This window comes from Pristiophorus japonicus, chromosome 1 (assembly GCF_044704955.1).
Source record: "Pristiophorus japonicus isolate sPriJap1 chromosome 1, sPriJap1.hap1, whole genome shotgun sequence".
In the NCBI taxonomy this organism is placed as follows: domain Eukaryota; kingdom Metazoa; phylum Chordata; class Chondrichthyes; family Pristiophoridae; genus Pristiophorus; species Pristiophorus japonicus.
Window position 1 is genome coordinate 429,363,998 of NC_091977.1, and position 15,026 is coordinate 429,379,023.

The window sequence follows — 15,026 nt, forward strand, 5'->3', positions numbered from 1 at the left end:
TTAGGAAAATGTGAGGTTATCCACTTTGGCAGAAAAAATAGAAAAGCAAATTATAATTTAAATGGAAAAAAATGCAAAGTCCTTCAGTACAGAGGAACCTGGGGCTCCTTGTGCATGAAACACAAAAAGTTAGTATGCAGGTACAGCAAGTAATCAGGAAGGAAAATAGAATGTTGGCCTGTATTGCAAGGGGGATAGAGTATAAAAGCAGAGAAGTCCTGCTACAACTGTACAGGGTATTGGTAAGGCCACACCTGGAGTACTGCGTGCAGTTTTGGTCTCTGTATTTAAGGAAGGATATACTTGCATTGGAGGCTGTACAGAGAAGGTTCAATCGGTTGATTCCGGAGATGAGGGGGTTGACTTATGAAGATAGGTTGAGTAGGTTGGGCCTATACTCATAGGAATTCAGAAGAATGAGAGGTGATCTTATTGAAACATTTAAGATAATGAGAGGGCTCGACAAGTTAGATGCAGGGAGGATAGTTCCACTCAGGGGAACCTAAACCAGGGGGCATTGTCTCAGAATATGGGGCTGCCCATTTGAAACTGAGATGAGGAGGAATTTCTTCTCAGAGGGTTGTAAATCTGTGGAATTCTCTGCCCCAGAGAGCTGTGGAGGCTGGGTCATTGAATATATTTAAGGCGGAGATGGACAGAATTTTGAGCGATAAGGGAATAAAGTGTTATGGGAGTGGGCAGGGAAGTGGAGCTGAGTCCATATTCAGATCGAGGGGTCATATGGCCTACTCCTGCTCCTATTTCTTGTGTTCTTGTATGATATATTGCCTCCCTGGTGCCAGGGTCAAGGATGTCACTGAACAGCTACAGTACATTCTGAGGGAGGAGGGTGAACAGCCAGAGATTGTGTTCCATATTGGCACCAATGACATAGGCAGAAAGAGGGACGAGGACTTGCAGGCAGATTTTAGGGAGCTAGGAAAGAGATTAAAAAGCAGGACCTCAAAGGTAGTAATCTCCGGATTACTCCTAGTGCCACGTGCTAGTGAGTATAGAAATAGGAGGATAGAGCAGATGAATGCGTGGCTGGAGAGGTGGTGCAGGAGGGAGGGCTTTAGATTCCTGAGGCATTGGGACCATTTCTGGGGGAGGTGGGACCTGTACAAGTCAGATGGGTTGTGTTATGTCTCAAATAAAGTAATGTAACTGAGTACTGTAGACGTGAGTAAGTGTGACCTTAGTTCCTTTATTCTAACTCCAGAGTGCTGATACAGCATGGCAGGCCTGCTCGTATACAGTGCTCCCAAGGGATGCTGGGATCCCTTGGGACGCCAACAGTTACGCCCTCTGGTGGCGGTATAATACTGATTACATAGGGTTGCATACATAACATCACACCCTCCCAAAGTCAACAGCACACTTATTTACAGGGTGAGACGATCTGGGGCCTTTCGCTCTCTAGTCGATCGTCTCGGTACAAATCCAGGTGTAGGTGAGTTGTTGGTCCTTTACTGGGCTGCTGCGCAGCTGGCCTTGCTGGGCTGCTATGGATGGTGAGTTCAGCTTCGTGGTCAACCGTGATGTCGATTGCCAATTGTGTGTGTGTCGGAGGGTCGAAGTTGGTGGTCTCCTCTTCAGGTTGCTTGTGGCTGTCTGTGAATCGCAGTTTGGTTTGGTCCAAATGCTTTCTGCAAGTTCGTCCATTTGCGAGTTTGACCTAAAACACCCTACTCTCTTCTTTGACTATGACAGTGCCAGCAAGCCATTTGGGACTATGTCCATAGTTGAGTACAAATACAGGGTCATTGACTTCAATATCGCGTGACAAATTTGCGCGATCATGGTACATGCTTTGTTGATGCCCCCTGTCCTCAACGTGATCATGGAGATCAGAGTGGACAAGAGAGAGCCTTGTTTTGAGCGTCTTTTTCATGAGCAGCTCGGCTGGGGGAACCCCGATGAGCGAGTGGGGTCTGGTGCGGTAGCTGAGCAGGACTCGGGACAGGCAGGTCTGCAGGGAGCCTTCCGAAATGCGTTTCAAGCTTTGCTTGATGGTTTGGACTGCCCGTTCTGCCTGGCCTTTGGATGCGGGCTTAAACAGGGCAGATGTGATATGCTTGATCCCATTGTGGGTCATGAATTCCTTGAATTCAGCACTGATGAAGCACGACCCACTGTCACTGACTAGGACATCAAGCAGGCTGTGCGTGGCCAACATGGCTCGTAGGCTTTCGATGGTGGCAGTGGACATGCTTACAGACATTATTACACACTCAATCCATTTCGAATAAGCCATCCATAACAACCAAAAACATTTTGCCTAGAAACAGGCCAGCAAAGTCAACGTGGATCCTAGACCACGGTTTGGAGGGCCATGACCACAAACTTAGTAGTGCCTCCCTGGGTGCATTGCTCAATTGAGAGCAAGTGTTGCATTGGCGCACGCATGACTCCAAATCTGAGTCAATGCCGGGCCACCACACATGGGATCTGGCTATAGCTTTCATCATTACTATGCCTGGGTGGGTACTGTGTAGGTCACGTATGAACATTTCTCTGCCTTTTTTGGGCAAAACCACGCGATTACCCCACAAAAGACAGTCCGCCTATATGGACATTTCGTCTTTGAGCCGCTGGAACGGCTTGATCCCAACATGCATCTCTGCTGGGATGCTGAACCAGCTCCCATGGAGGACACAGTTTTTCACAAGTGACAGTAAAGGATCCTGGCTGGTCCAGGTCCTGATCTGACGCGCCGTAACGGGTGACTTTTCGTTTTCAAATGCATCTATCATCAAGAGCAAGTCTGCAGGCTGTGCCATTTCCACCCCGGGGGTGGGCAATGGTAGCCGACTGAGAGCATCAGCGCAGTTCTCTGTGCCTGGTCTGTGGCGGATTACATCGTTATATGCTGACAGCGTGAGCGCCCATCTTTGGATGTGAGCTGAGGCATTGGTATTAATCCCTTTGCTCTCTGAGAATAGTGATATGAGCGGCTTATGGTCATTTTCTAACTCAAACTTAAGACCAAACAGATACTGATGCATTTTTTTCACCCCGTAAATGCATGCCAGAGCTTCTTTTTCAATCATGCTGGAGGCCCTTTAGGCCTTGGACAAACTCCTGAATGCATAAGCGACCGGTTGCAATGTTCCCGATTCGTTTGCTTGTTGTAACACACACCCGACCCCGTCCGAAGACGCATCCCAAGCTAGCACTAAATGTTTACATGGGTCATACAGAACAAGCAGATTGTTGGAACATAACAGATTTCTGGCTTTCTTAAAAGCAGCCTCTTGTGATTTCCCCCACACCCAGTCATCTCCCTTGCATAGCAACACATGTAGAGGTTCTAGCAAGGTGCTTAACCCGGGTAGGAAATTACCAAAATAATTGAGGAGTCCCAGGAATGACCGCAGCTCCATCACATTCTGTGGTCTCAATGCGTTCTTGATGGCCTCCGTCTTGGCATCAGTGGGTCTGATGCCGTCTGCTGGATTCTTCTCCCTAAGAACTCGACCTCTGGTGCCAGGAAAACACACTTTGAGCGTTTCAACCTGAGTCCCACACGATCTAGCCAACTTAGAACCTCTTCCAGGTTCTTCACGTGTTCGATGGTGTCCCGACCTGTGATCAATACATCGTCCTAGAAAACCATGGTGCGCGGAACTGACTTTAGCAGGCTTTCCATGTTCCTTTGAAAAATAGCTGTGGCTGATCGAATCCCAAACGGTAATCTATTGTAGATGAACAGACCTTTGTGCGTGTTGATGCAGGTGAGGCCTTTTAAAGATTCCGCCAGCTCCTGCGTCATGTAGACCGAGGTCAGGTCCAACTTGGTGAACGTCTTTCCTCCTGCCAGCGTCGCAAATAGGTCGTCTGCCTTGGGAAGCGGGTACTAGTCTTGCTGCGAAAAACAGTTAATCGTTACTTTATAGTCCCCACAAATTCTGACCGTGCCATCGCCCTTGAGGACCGGAACAATTGAACTGGCCGACTCATTGAACTCCACCGGCGCAATTGTTGCAGCCTGTTCAGCTCGATCTCCACTTTCTCTCGCATCATATATGGCACCGCCCGTGCCTTGTGGTGGATGGGTCATGTACCGGGAGCCAGGTGGATCTGCACCTTCGCCCCCGAGAAACTTTCGATACCTGGCTCAAATAACGACGGAAACTTGCTCAGAAGCTGGTTACATGAGGCATCGCCGTCGGACTAAAGCTCTCGGATGTCGTCCCAGTTCCAGCAGATTTTTTCCAGCCAGCTTCTGCCGAACAGTGTGGGGCCATCTCCTGGCACAATCCATAGTGGGAGTTCGTGCACTGCTCCATCATAGGAGACTTTTACTGCTGCGCTGCCAATTACAGGGATCAGCTCTTTAGTGTAAGTTCTCAGCTTGGTATGAATAGGGCTCAGTTTGGGCCTGTGTGCCTTGTTGCACCACAGCCTGCCGAAGGCCTTTTTGCTCATGATAGACTGACTCGCACCCGTGTCCAGTTCCATGGATACTGGAATTCCATTCAGTTCGACTTTTAACATGATCGGTGGACATTTCGTGGTGAAGGTCTGTACCCCATACACTTCTGCCTCCTCGGTTTGAGTCTCTAGTTCAGTTTGATCCACCATGGATCGGTCTTCCTCTGCAACATGATGGTTTGCAGCTTGTCTGCACACTCGCTGGAGGTGTTCCATTGTTCCACAGCCTTTGCACGCAGTGTTTAAAGCGGCATTGATGGACTCGATGATCGACTCCGCAGCGCCACCAAGGTGTCAACTGCCTCACATTAACGCTTGATGGCGGACTCTGGGTCATTTGACATTGTGCAGCTGCAGGCGTGTACGTTCTGCTATATGCATTCCTGCCTGAAAACGACGTTACTTTGTGTACAGTACTTGCCGAAACCTGTTTATGCTGCAAAATTTGTTTGGTGTTATCGCTGGTGGACATAAATGCCTGGGCTATCGTTATGGCTTTGCTCAGGTTCGGTGTTTCAACAGTCAATAGTTTGCGAAGGATAACCTCATGGCCAATGCCAAGCACAAAAAAGTCTCTTCGCATTTGCTCCAGGAATCCATCGAATTCGCAATGTCCTGCAAGGCGCCTTAGTTCGGTGACGTAGCTCGCCACTTCCTGGCCTTCAGACCGTTGACATGTGTAAAATCGATACCTTGCCATCAGAACGCTCTCCTTCGGATTTAGGTGCTCCCGGACCAGTGTACACAGTTCTTCATACGATTTGGCTGTTGGTTTCACCAGAGCGAGAAGATTCTTCATTAGGCCATAGGTTGTTGCCCCGCAGATGGTGAGGAGGATCACCCTTCGTTTGGCAGCGTTCGCGCTCCCTTCCAGCTCATTGGCCACGAAGTATTGGTCGAGTCGCTCTACGAAGGCCTCCCAATTGTCCCCTTCTGAGAATTTCTCCAGGATGCCAACAGTTCACTGTATTTTCGCATGGTGGTTCGTTATCTCGTTGCCAGTTGTTATGTCTCAAATAAAGTAATGTAACTGAGTACTGTAGACGTGAGTTCCTTTATTCTAACTCCAGAGAGCTGGTACAGCATGGGAGGCCTGCTTATATACAATGCTCACAAGTGATACTGGGATCCCTTGGGAATCCAACAGGTACGCCCTCTGGTGGCGGTACAATACTCGTTACACAGAATGCATACGTAACAGGTTGCACCTCAATAGGGCCTGGACCAATATCCTCGAGGAGGCAGGGCGGGGGGCGGAGGTGCATGGGTGGGGGGGTGGGGTGGTGGGGGAAGGCTTGCTAGTGCTGTTTGGAAGGTTTAAACTCGCTTGGCAGGGAGATGGGAACCTGAGAGTAAATTCAGAAGGGAGAGAGGAAAAGCTGGAAATGGAAGGCAGAAAATTAGTAAGCGAGTTTGGAAAGCAGAACAACAAAGGCTAGAAAATAGACACCAAGGGAGTTTGGCAGCGCTAAATGGTAGATAGTTGAATGCAAGGGGTCTAGGGAATAAGGCAGATGAGCTGAGGGAACAGATAGACATGTGAGAGTATGATATTATAGCTATTACTGAGAAATGGCTGAAAGAAGGGCAGGTATGGCAGCTCAACATTCCTGGTTACAAGATTTTCTGACGAGATAGAGAGGGGCATTAAAAAAAGGATGGGGGTCGCAATATTGATTAAAGAAACAATAACAGCTGTGAGGAGGGATGATATGTTAGAAGGATCATCAAATGAGGCCAGATGGGTTGAACTGAAGAACAAAAAAGGGGTAATCACACTGCTGGGAGTGTACTATAGATGCCCAAACAATCAGAGGAGGAAAGAAGAGCAAATATGTGGCAAATTTCTGAGAACTGCAAAAACAATAGGTCAGTAATAGTAAGGGATTTAAACTACCCGAATATTAACTGGGATATAATTAGTCTGAAAGGTATAGAGGGAGCAGAATTCTTAAAATAAATTCAGGAGAACATTTTAGCCAGTATGGCGCAAGCTCAACAAGAGAGAGGGCGCTTCTGGACATAGTTTTAGGGAATGAAGCTGGGCAGGTGGAAGGGGCATCAGTGGGAGAGCATTTTGGTGGTAGTGATCATAATTCAGTTAGATTTAGGGTAGTTATGGAAAAGCACAAAGATAGACCGGGAATAAAATTTCTCAACTTGGAAAAAGTCTATTTTACTAAGCTGTGATGTGATTTAGCCATTGTGGACTGGAAACAGCTACTTGAAGGTAAATCAGTGTCAGAGCAGTGGGAGGCATTCAAGGAGGAGATAGCGGGGATTCAGAACAAGTATGTTCCCTTAAATAAAAAGGGTGGGACGAACAAATCTAGAGCCCCCTGGACATCAAGTGGCATACAGGGTAGGATAAAGAAAAAAAGGGAAGCTTATGACAGATAACGAGGGCTCAATACTGCAGAAACCCTAGAGGAGTATAGAAAGTGTAAGGGTGAAATTAAAAAAGGAAATTAGGAAAGCACCGAGAGGGCATGAAAAAATATTGGCAAGTAAAATCAAGGAAAACCCAAAGATGTTTTATAAATACGTTAAGAGCAAGAAGATAACTAAAGAAAGAGTAGGGTCTATTAGGGACCATAAAGACAATGTGTGTGTGTGGAGGTGGAAGATGTGGGTATGGTTCTTAATGAATACTTTGCATCTGTTTTCACAAAAGAGAGGGACAATGCAGACATTGCAATCAGGGAGGAGGAGTGTGAAACGTTAGATGAAATAAACGTTGCGAGAGAGGAAATATTAAGGAGTTTAGCATCATTGAAAGTAGATAAATCCCCAATCCCAAATGAAATGTATGCCAGGCTGCTAAAAGAAGCAAGAGAAGAAATAGCTGAGGCTCTGATTTTCCAATCCTCTTTGGCTTCAGGTGTGATGCCGGAGGACTAGAGGACTGCTAACTGTCATGTATTCAACGATCATTGTAACCCATGTATAAGCTGACCTAAGTTGTACACCTTGAGAACATTGACCACAAGGGGGTGAACTTGTGGGAGACATTGCTAACCTGGACTTTCAGGTATAAAAGGGGAAGCTCCACCCACCTTCATCACTTGAGGTCTTGGTAATAAAGGTAACTGGTCACAGAGTGACCTTCTCTCAATAAAGTCATCCCAATCATCACCAACACAGTACCTCTCTTCTGTGCTGCTAGTGGCCATGCTCGCATGGTTTAAATCCCAGTTTCTCGTCGCCACTGATATATCCTTACTATACAGTATAAATGCACACAAGGCCCATATTTGAGACAGTCAGCATGGATTTTTTAACGGAAGATCGTGTCTGACCTACTTGATTGAATATTTTGAGGAGGTAACAAGGAGTATCGATGAGGGCAGTGCATTTGATGTAGTCTATATGGATTTTAGCAAGGCTTTTGATAAGGTCCCACATGGCAGACTGGTCACGAAAGTAAAAGCCCATTGGATCCAGGGCAAAGTGGCAAGTTGGATCCAAAATTGGCTCAAAGGCAGGAAGCAAAGGGTAATGGTTGATGGGTGTTTTTGTGACTAGAAGGCTGTTTCCAGTGTGGTTCGCAGGGCTTAGTACTGGGCCCCTTGCTTTTTGTGGTATATAATCAATGATTTGGACTTGAATGTAACTAAGAAGTTTACAGATGGTGGTTGATAATAATAAGAAAGATGTAAACTGCAGGAAGATATCAATGGACTGGTCAGATGGGCAGAAGAGTGGCAGATGGAATTCAATCCGGAGGAGTGTGAGGTAATGCCTGTGGTGTAATGCTTGTGGTGAGGTCTAAGAAGGCAAGGGAGTACACAATAAATGGTAGGACACTGAGAAGTGTAGAAGAACAGAGGGATCTTGGAGTTCATGTCCACAGACTCTTGAAGACTCAAGCGGTTGAGAAGACATACGGGATTCTTGCCTTTACTGTCTTAGCCAAGGCATAGAATACAAGAGCAGGGAGATTATGCTTAAACTGTATAAAACACTAGTTAGGCCCCAGCTAGAGTACTGCATGCAGTTCTGGTCACTATATTACAGGAAAATGTGATTGCACTAGAGAGGGTACAGAGGAGATTTACGAGGATGTTGCCTGGACAGGAGAATTTTAGCTATGAGGAAAGATTGGATAAGCTGGGGTTGTTTTCTTTGGAACAGAGGAGGCTGAGGGGAGAGCTAATTGAGGTATATAAAATTATGAAGGGCTTAGATAGAGTGGATAGGAAGATTTATTTCCCTTTGCAGAGGGGTCAATAACCAGGGGGCATAGATTTAAAGTGGTAGGAGGTTTAGAAGGTATTTGAGGAGAATTCTTTTCACCCCGAGGGTGGTGGAGGTCTGGAACTCACTGCCTGGAAGGGTGGTAGGGGCAGAAGCCTCATAGCATTTAAAAAGTACTTGGATTATGCACTTGAAGGCAACAGACCAAGAGCTGGAAAGTGGGATTAGGCTGGATAACTCCTTGTTGGCCAGCACAGACACGATCGGCTGAATGGCCTTCTTCTGTGCTGTAAATTTCAACGATTCTATGATTCTAACTTGGAGGTGATGATGTTCCTATGATGTTGCTGCCGTTGTCCATCACAGTGGCCATGATGCATCTGTACTGGACAAGGTGAATAGTGAGTCCAATATCAAGGATGCTGATCAAGTAACCTGTTCTGTCCTCGATGGTGATGGTCAGAAATCCCGGCCTCCCAGTTCATACGGAGTGTGTACGGACCCGGGAAGGCATCGCCCGTATTGCCACAGCCAGGACATTCACACAGGCAGGATTGTGGTATTTACTCATATTTTGCCCAGTGGATGTCCTGAAAACTTTTGCGTCTGATAAAAGCAGGCACATAGCCTACTTTTACAGGTGTAAGAGTTTTAAAACATACAAAAACATAGTTAAATAAAATTAAAAAAAAATATTTTATTATTAAAAACCCTGCCCACTAAGTTTATTTTAAACCATAATTAAAAAAACTTAAAAAAAAATGGAAAAATATATATTTTTTTATGTCATTAATAACTTTAATTTAAAGTAATCTTAAATATGTGGTGTATTTTTTCTATTTTTTTATTTTTGTTTGGGGGGGGGGTTCTCAATCATAATAATGAGAAATCCTACTGACAGAGTTCCCATTATTATGAATGAGAACATACTGTACCTGGATTGGCTGCCCAGAACCATGTGACTCCAGCTCCAGCATATGGACGTCCCGACGTGCACCCGCTCCGATGTACAGTGAGTGGAGGCCGCAGGACCGGGATCGCTGGTGGGCACAGCAGGAACAGGGAGTTGCAGATCCTTTTTAGCTTTTTCTGTCGTTTGCCGGCGGGAAGATCTCGACTGGGATTTCTAGGCCGTTGAGTTTTTGAGTGTTGTTGCAGGTGCACACACCAAGGCTAATGATGGGTATTTTATCACACTCCTGACATTAAACTACATAAATGCTGGAGAGGCTTTGAGGAGTCAAAGGGGAATCAATGTTGCAGAGTACCCAGCATCTGCTCTGCTTTTATACCCGCCACATTGATATGGCTGGTCCAATTAAGCTTCTGGTCAATGCAGTACAGTGCTGCAAAAAGTTTAATGACCTCACTAAGACAGACAATATAACACAATGGGAACTCTCTGGGGATGAAATTCGGTACCGTCCCGTTTGCGGGCGCTAACAGCCGCAAGGCAGGAGTTGCTGTGCTATGCGCGGAAGTCCTGCCTCACGACCTATATTGGACTTAATGTCCCCGAGAGGAATCTCGCACTCCACTTCCTCTCACGGGCGGGAGTGGGGTGCAAAGCCATGCGAAGTTAGCAGTGCTACACGGTGGGATGCATATCGCTGGCACGTAGACAGAGCCCTCCTCTTCATTAAAGGGGAAGACCAAGCTGCCGAATCTGCGGATGGTAAACAGGGCCTTCACTGGACCACGAGGGAACAGGGTGCCGTGACAACAGCTCAGCACACAAGCAGAGTTCCGGGCTACAAGATTGTGGCACAGACCCCATGATCTACCAACAAGGTTGCTCTTTTAGCCTATCTTGGTAACTATGATGCTTTAAACTGGGAATTAGTCTAGTGCCTTTCCTCTGTCATCTACACTATCATCCTGGCATGCCTCTGAACCACCACACACAGATTGAGCTTTACACCCCCTTTCTATGTCTCTGTAATTCCAAGGGTCGATTGAGAAAGAAGCATTAGCGTGTGCGTTCGGGGTAAAGAAAATGCATCAGTACCTGTTTGGCCTCAAATTTGAGCTAGAATCTGATCACAAGCCCCTCATATCACTGTTCGCTGAAAACAAGGGGATAAATACTAATGCCTCAGCCCACATACAAAGGTGGGCACTCGCGCTATCAGCTTATAGCTATACCATTCGCCACAGGCCAAGCAACGAGAACTGTGTGGATGCTCTCAGTCGGCTACCATTGCCCACCACGGGGGTGGAAATGGCGCAGCCTGCAAACTTGTTGATGATGGCACAGCCCGCAGACTTGTTGATGGTCATGGAAGTGTTTGAAAATGATAAATCACCTGTCACGGCCCGCCAGATTAGGACTTGGACCAGCCAAGATCCTCTGCTGTCCTTAGTAAAAAACTGTGTCTTGCATGGGAGCTAATCAAGCCGTTCCAGCAGCAAAAGGACCGAGCTATCCATTCAGGCAGACTGCCTGTTGTGGGGTAACCGCGTAGTGCTACCCAAAAAGGGCAGGGAGACGTTCATCTCGGATGTCCACAGCACACACCCGGGTATAGTAATGATGAAAGCGATAGCCAGATCCCACGTGTGGTAGCCCGGTATTGACTCTGACTTCGAGTCCTGTGTACGGCAATGCAGTGTGTGTGCTCAGTTGAGCAACGCGCCCAGAGAGGCACCTCTAAGTTTGTGGTCCTGGCCCTCCAGACCATGGTCGAGGATCCATGTCGACTATGTGGGCCCGTTTCTCGGTAAAATGTTCCTGGTGGTGGTGGATGTTTTTTCAAAATGGATTGAATGTGAAATAATGTCGGGAAGCACCGCCACTGCCTCAGGGCCATGTTTGCCATCCACGGCCTGCGTGACTTACTGGTCAGTGAAAACGGGCCATGTTTCACCAGTGCCAAATTTTAAGAATTCATGACCCGAAATGGGATCAAACATGTCACCTCTGCCCCGTTTAAACCAGCCTCCAATGGGCAGGCAGAGCGGGCAGTACAAACAATCAAACAGAGCCTTAAACGAGTCACAGAAGGCTCACTCCAAACCCGCCTGTCCTGAGTACTGCTCAGCTACCGCACGAGACCGCACTCGCTCACAGGGGTGCCCCCGGCTGAGCTACTCATGAAAAGGACACTTAAAACCAGACTCTCGCTGGTTCACCCCAACCTGCATGATCAGGTAGAGAGCAGGCGGCAGCAACAAAATGTAAACGATGGTCGCGCCACTGTGTCACGGGAAATTGATCTGAATGACCCTGTATATGTGCTAAACTATGGACATGGTCCCAAGTAGATTGCGGGCACGGTGATAGCTAAAGAAGGGAGTAGGGTGTTTGTAGTCAAACTAGACAATGGATAAATTTGCAGAAAGCACCTGGACCAAACGAGGCTGCGGTTCACAGACTGCCCTGAACAACACACAGCAGACACCACCTTTTTCGAGCCCACAACACACACCCAAAGGATCAACGACACCACCCTGGACCAGGAAATTGGAACCCATCACGCCCAATAGCCCAGCAAGGCCAGGCTCACCCAGCAGCCCTGCAGGTCCAACAACACGCCAGCCTAGTGAGGGCACAGCCAACACACCAGAACAGACATTTGTATCGTGGCGGTCCACCAGGGAAAGAAAGGCTCCCGACCGCCTCACCTCGTAAATAGTTTTCACTTTGACTTTGGGGGGGGTGGGAGGGAGTGATGTTGTGTATCTGTAAAGCATGCACTCCCATGTTCCGCCACCAGGGAGCGCATCCCCCGAAGTCCCAAGGGATCCCAGCATCCCTTGGGAGCACTGTATATAAGCCGGCCCCTAAGGCCTGTTCCTCACTCTGGAGTGTCTTAATAAAGACTGAGGTCACTGTTACTTTAACCTCCCTGTGTGCAGTCTCATCTGTGTTAGGAACACAATAGTAATTTTTTGCACAGTGCTAACTATGCCAATGTCTTGTTAGCACAATATCAGAAGAGCCCTTATCTGCATCAGCTTCTGTGTGACTTTTTGCTGTGAAGTGCAGCTTCTCTGTGGGGTATTGCCAACTGAGTACCAAATTATGGTCTATTTTGTGCCACACACTCGTTCCTGCAAAGAGATCAGTTCAGACTACCTCACGTGATTTAACTAAGGACCCTTCCAGCTGTAAAAGAGAAGGTAGATGATACTTTGAAATTTGGTGGTCGGAGGGAGCGGGGTGGGGGGTGGGGGGTGGGGCGGTGCAGCGGCGGGGGGGGGGGCGCGGTGATGATGGTTGTTTTGAAAGGGAGAGGGACAGTACCTGAGAATAGGAAACCATTTACAATGCATGGGAGCCAGGAAGGGAAATTAAATTTCCAGCAGGTTAGTGGGAATGGCATTAAGGGAGCAGCAGGTGGATATCATGGACAACATAAGCTTGGAAATGGCATGAGAGCAGATCGGAGAAAAAATTGTGTTCGTGGCTTGGGCATAGAAAGTTTTAGTTGTTAGTCAGCAGGAAAGGTGGAGAGGGAGCAGCAGAGGCAGCTGAATGGATGGTATCAATCTTAATGATAAAGAAGTCCATGAGCTCATTGCATTTTTTGTGATGGTGAGGAGAGGAGTTAAAGGAGATGACTGGTAGCAGAGAAAATAGGTTGGGGGTTATCTTTGCTTTCCAAGCTGATTCTGGAGTAGTGGCTGGTTTTGTAGAGGAGAGCCTTTCATCAAGAAGGCTACTTAAGTACTTGGTATGAATATCAACACCATTTGACTGCAAACTAGCATAATTTATTGGTATGCCCACATCTAGAATATTTTGTGCAGTTTTGGAAAAGGATATTAAAGCATTGGTAGGAGTTCAGAGAAGATTAATAAAGATAATTTTGCAAAATAAAGCTGTAATTTAGGAAGAGAATTGAACATGTTCAAGATTAGAAGATTGAGAGCGAACGTGAGCCACGTCTTTAAAATGCTGACAAGCATGGATAATATCGATGTACCTTTCTGGTGAAGTTTTCAGCAATTATGTAATGGCTCATTAGCTGCTTGAAAAGTGTTGAGGCTCATCAATACAGGTGAATTTTGACTTACTCCTATCTTTTTCTTTACCACTAATTAAATTGTATTCTCATGAATCACACAATTAAAACCACACAATCATGCAATATTTTAGCAATTCCCAATGGAAGAAAATATAGCCCATCGAGCCAAAATCAGTTTAGGTTATACGCAATAAATTAGTGTCAGGTTTGTGAAGTAGTCAATTCAGTAGAAAATTTGCTATAAATGCATTAGAACACACATTTAGCAGCCGATCTGTGAGTCAAAACATATTAAAAATAAACTTGTCACTGTATGTCATGGCATAGTAAATGTATACGAATTAGTATATAGAGTCAAAACACAATAAAGAACACAATTTTACAATATACTCATGCTCTCATAACTAAAACAAATGTCTAGTTATAAATCATAAAGTCTATCAATCAAAATCCAAGCTTTATCATTTCAGATACATTATTAGTATCAATTGCCACAGAAGACTCAGCTTGTTGCAGTAAAAGCAAAGTATTTTCATTGATACACAGCACAGGCAGAGAGCAAAACAAAGCATTAAGGCCAGATTCAGATAATAAATGAATATGCAATGATTGCGCAAAACTGGATCAGGAAACTTACTTCCTGCCTCATTTCTTCTTCCTATTTAAAAGTTTAAAAATCAAGTATTATTCAGACAAAGCATATTTATATAAATATTTAAATGTTCTGCAGAATTCATTTTCAAAAGAGTGGTTTCCTAGTCAGCAGGGAATAGTATATATTTATAAAAAAAATCTATATGTACAAAATTACAGTTAACAGTGAATATATATACAAAAAAATGTAAAATAAAAAAATTGCTATGAAGTGAATTCCCTCAGAGCCGCGTGGCAATGATGGCAGAGTGGGAACAGTTTTGAGGAAATTCCCAACTCATTTCTCCTTCCAAACCTCAGTATATTCAGGGATAGAAATTATAGAAAAAAAATCCATCCTCGTACATATGTTGATTAAATTTGCTACTGTCTAACTTTCCACTCTGCACAATTGTTTCGCTACGACATACTTACAACTATTTAAAAAAAATGATTAAAAACAAGTAACTCAATTGGAGAAAATAACTGCATTCACGTCCTTAATCTGTTGCATTTTGTTAATTAGACTTTTAATTTACCCATAGAATGACCTTACTTTCAGTAATTTCATCAGACCTTCCAGCTGAACCATTAATTCTCGGCGGCTTTCTTGCAGTGCTGACATCCTTTGTTCTAATTCATCTTTTCGCTGCCTGTGAAATCAAGAACTTATTTTTAATCCAACACATATGTATATCAGTTTATCAACGACAAAGTAAACAAATTAAGTTTACAATGCTAACAGGTTCTTCTAAGTTTATTTTAATTAAATATTTTCAGAAAGGTGTC

General features: G+C 45.5%; 1 protein-coding gene across 16 annotated transcripts in view; it reads right to left on the reverse strand.

Annotated features, from left to right (window-relative positions):
- dtna (dystrobrevin, alpha) overlaps nt 1-15,026 on the reverse strand; it is a 709,829-nt gene that overhangs the window by 116,852 nt on the left and 577,951 nt on the right. For 13 of the 16 annotated variants that reach the window (XM_070892657.1, XM_070892659.1, XM_070892667.1 and 10 more), the window contains 2 exons: nt 14,794-14,890; nt 14,242-14,262 (listed from right to left, as the gene is read on the reverse strand). In XM_070892657.1, the coding sequence (XP_070748758.1) occupies nt 14,242-14,262; nt 14,794-14,890 (118 nt within the window). The remainder of the gene's footprint in view (nt 1-14,241; nt 14,263-14,793; nt 14,891-15,026) is intronic. The other 3 variants (XM_070892661.1, XM_070892662.1, XM_070892665.1) reach the window with 1 other exon arrangement.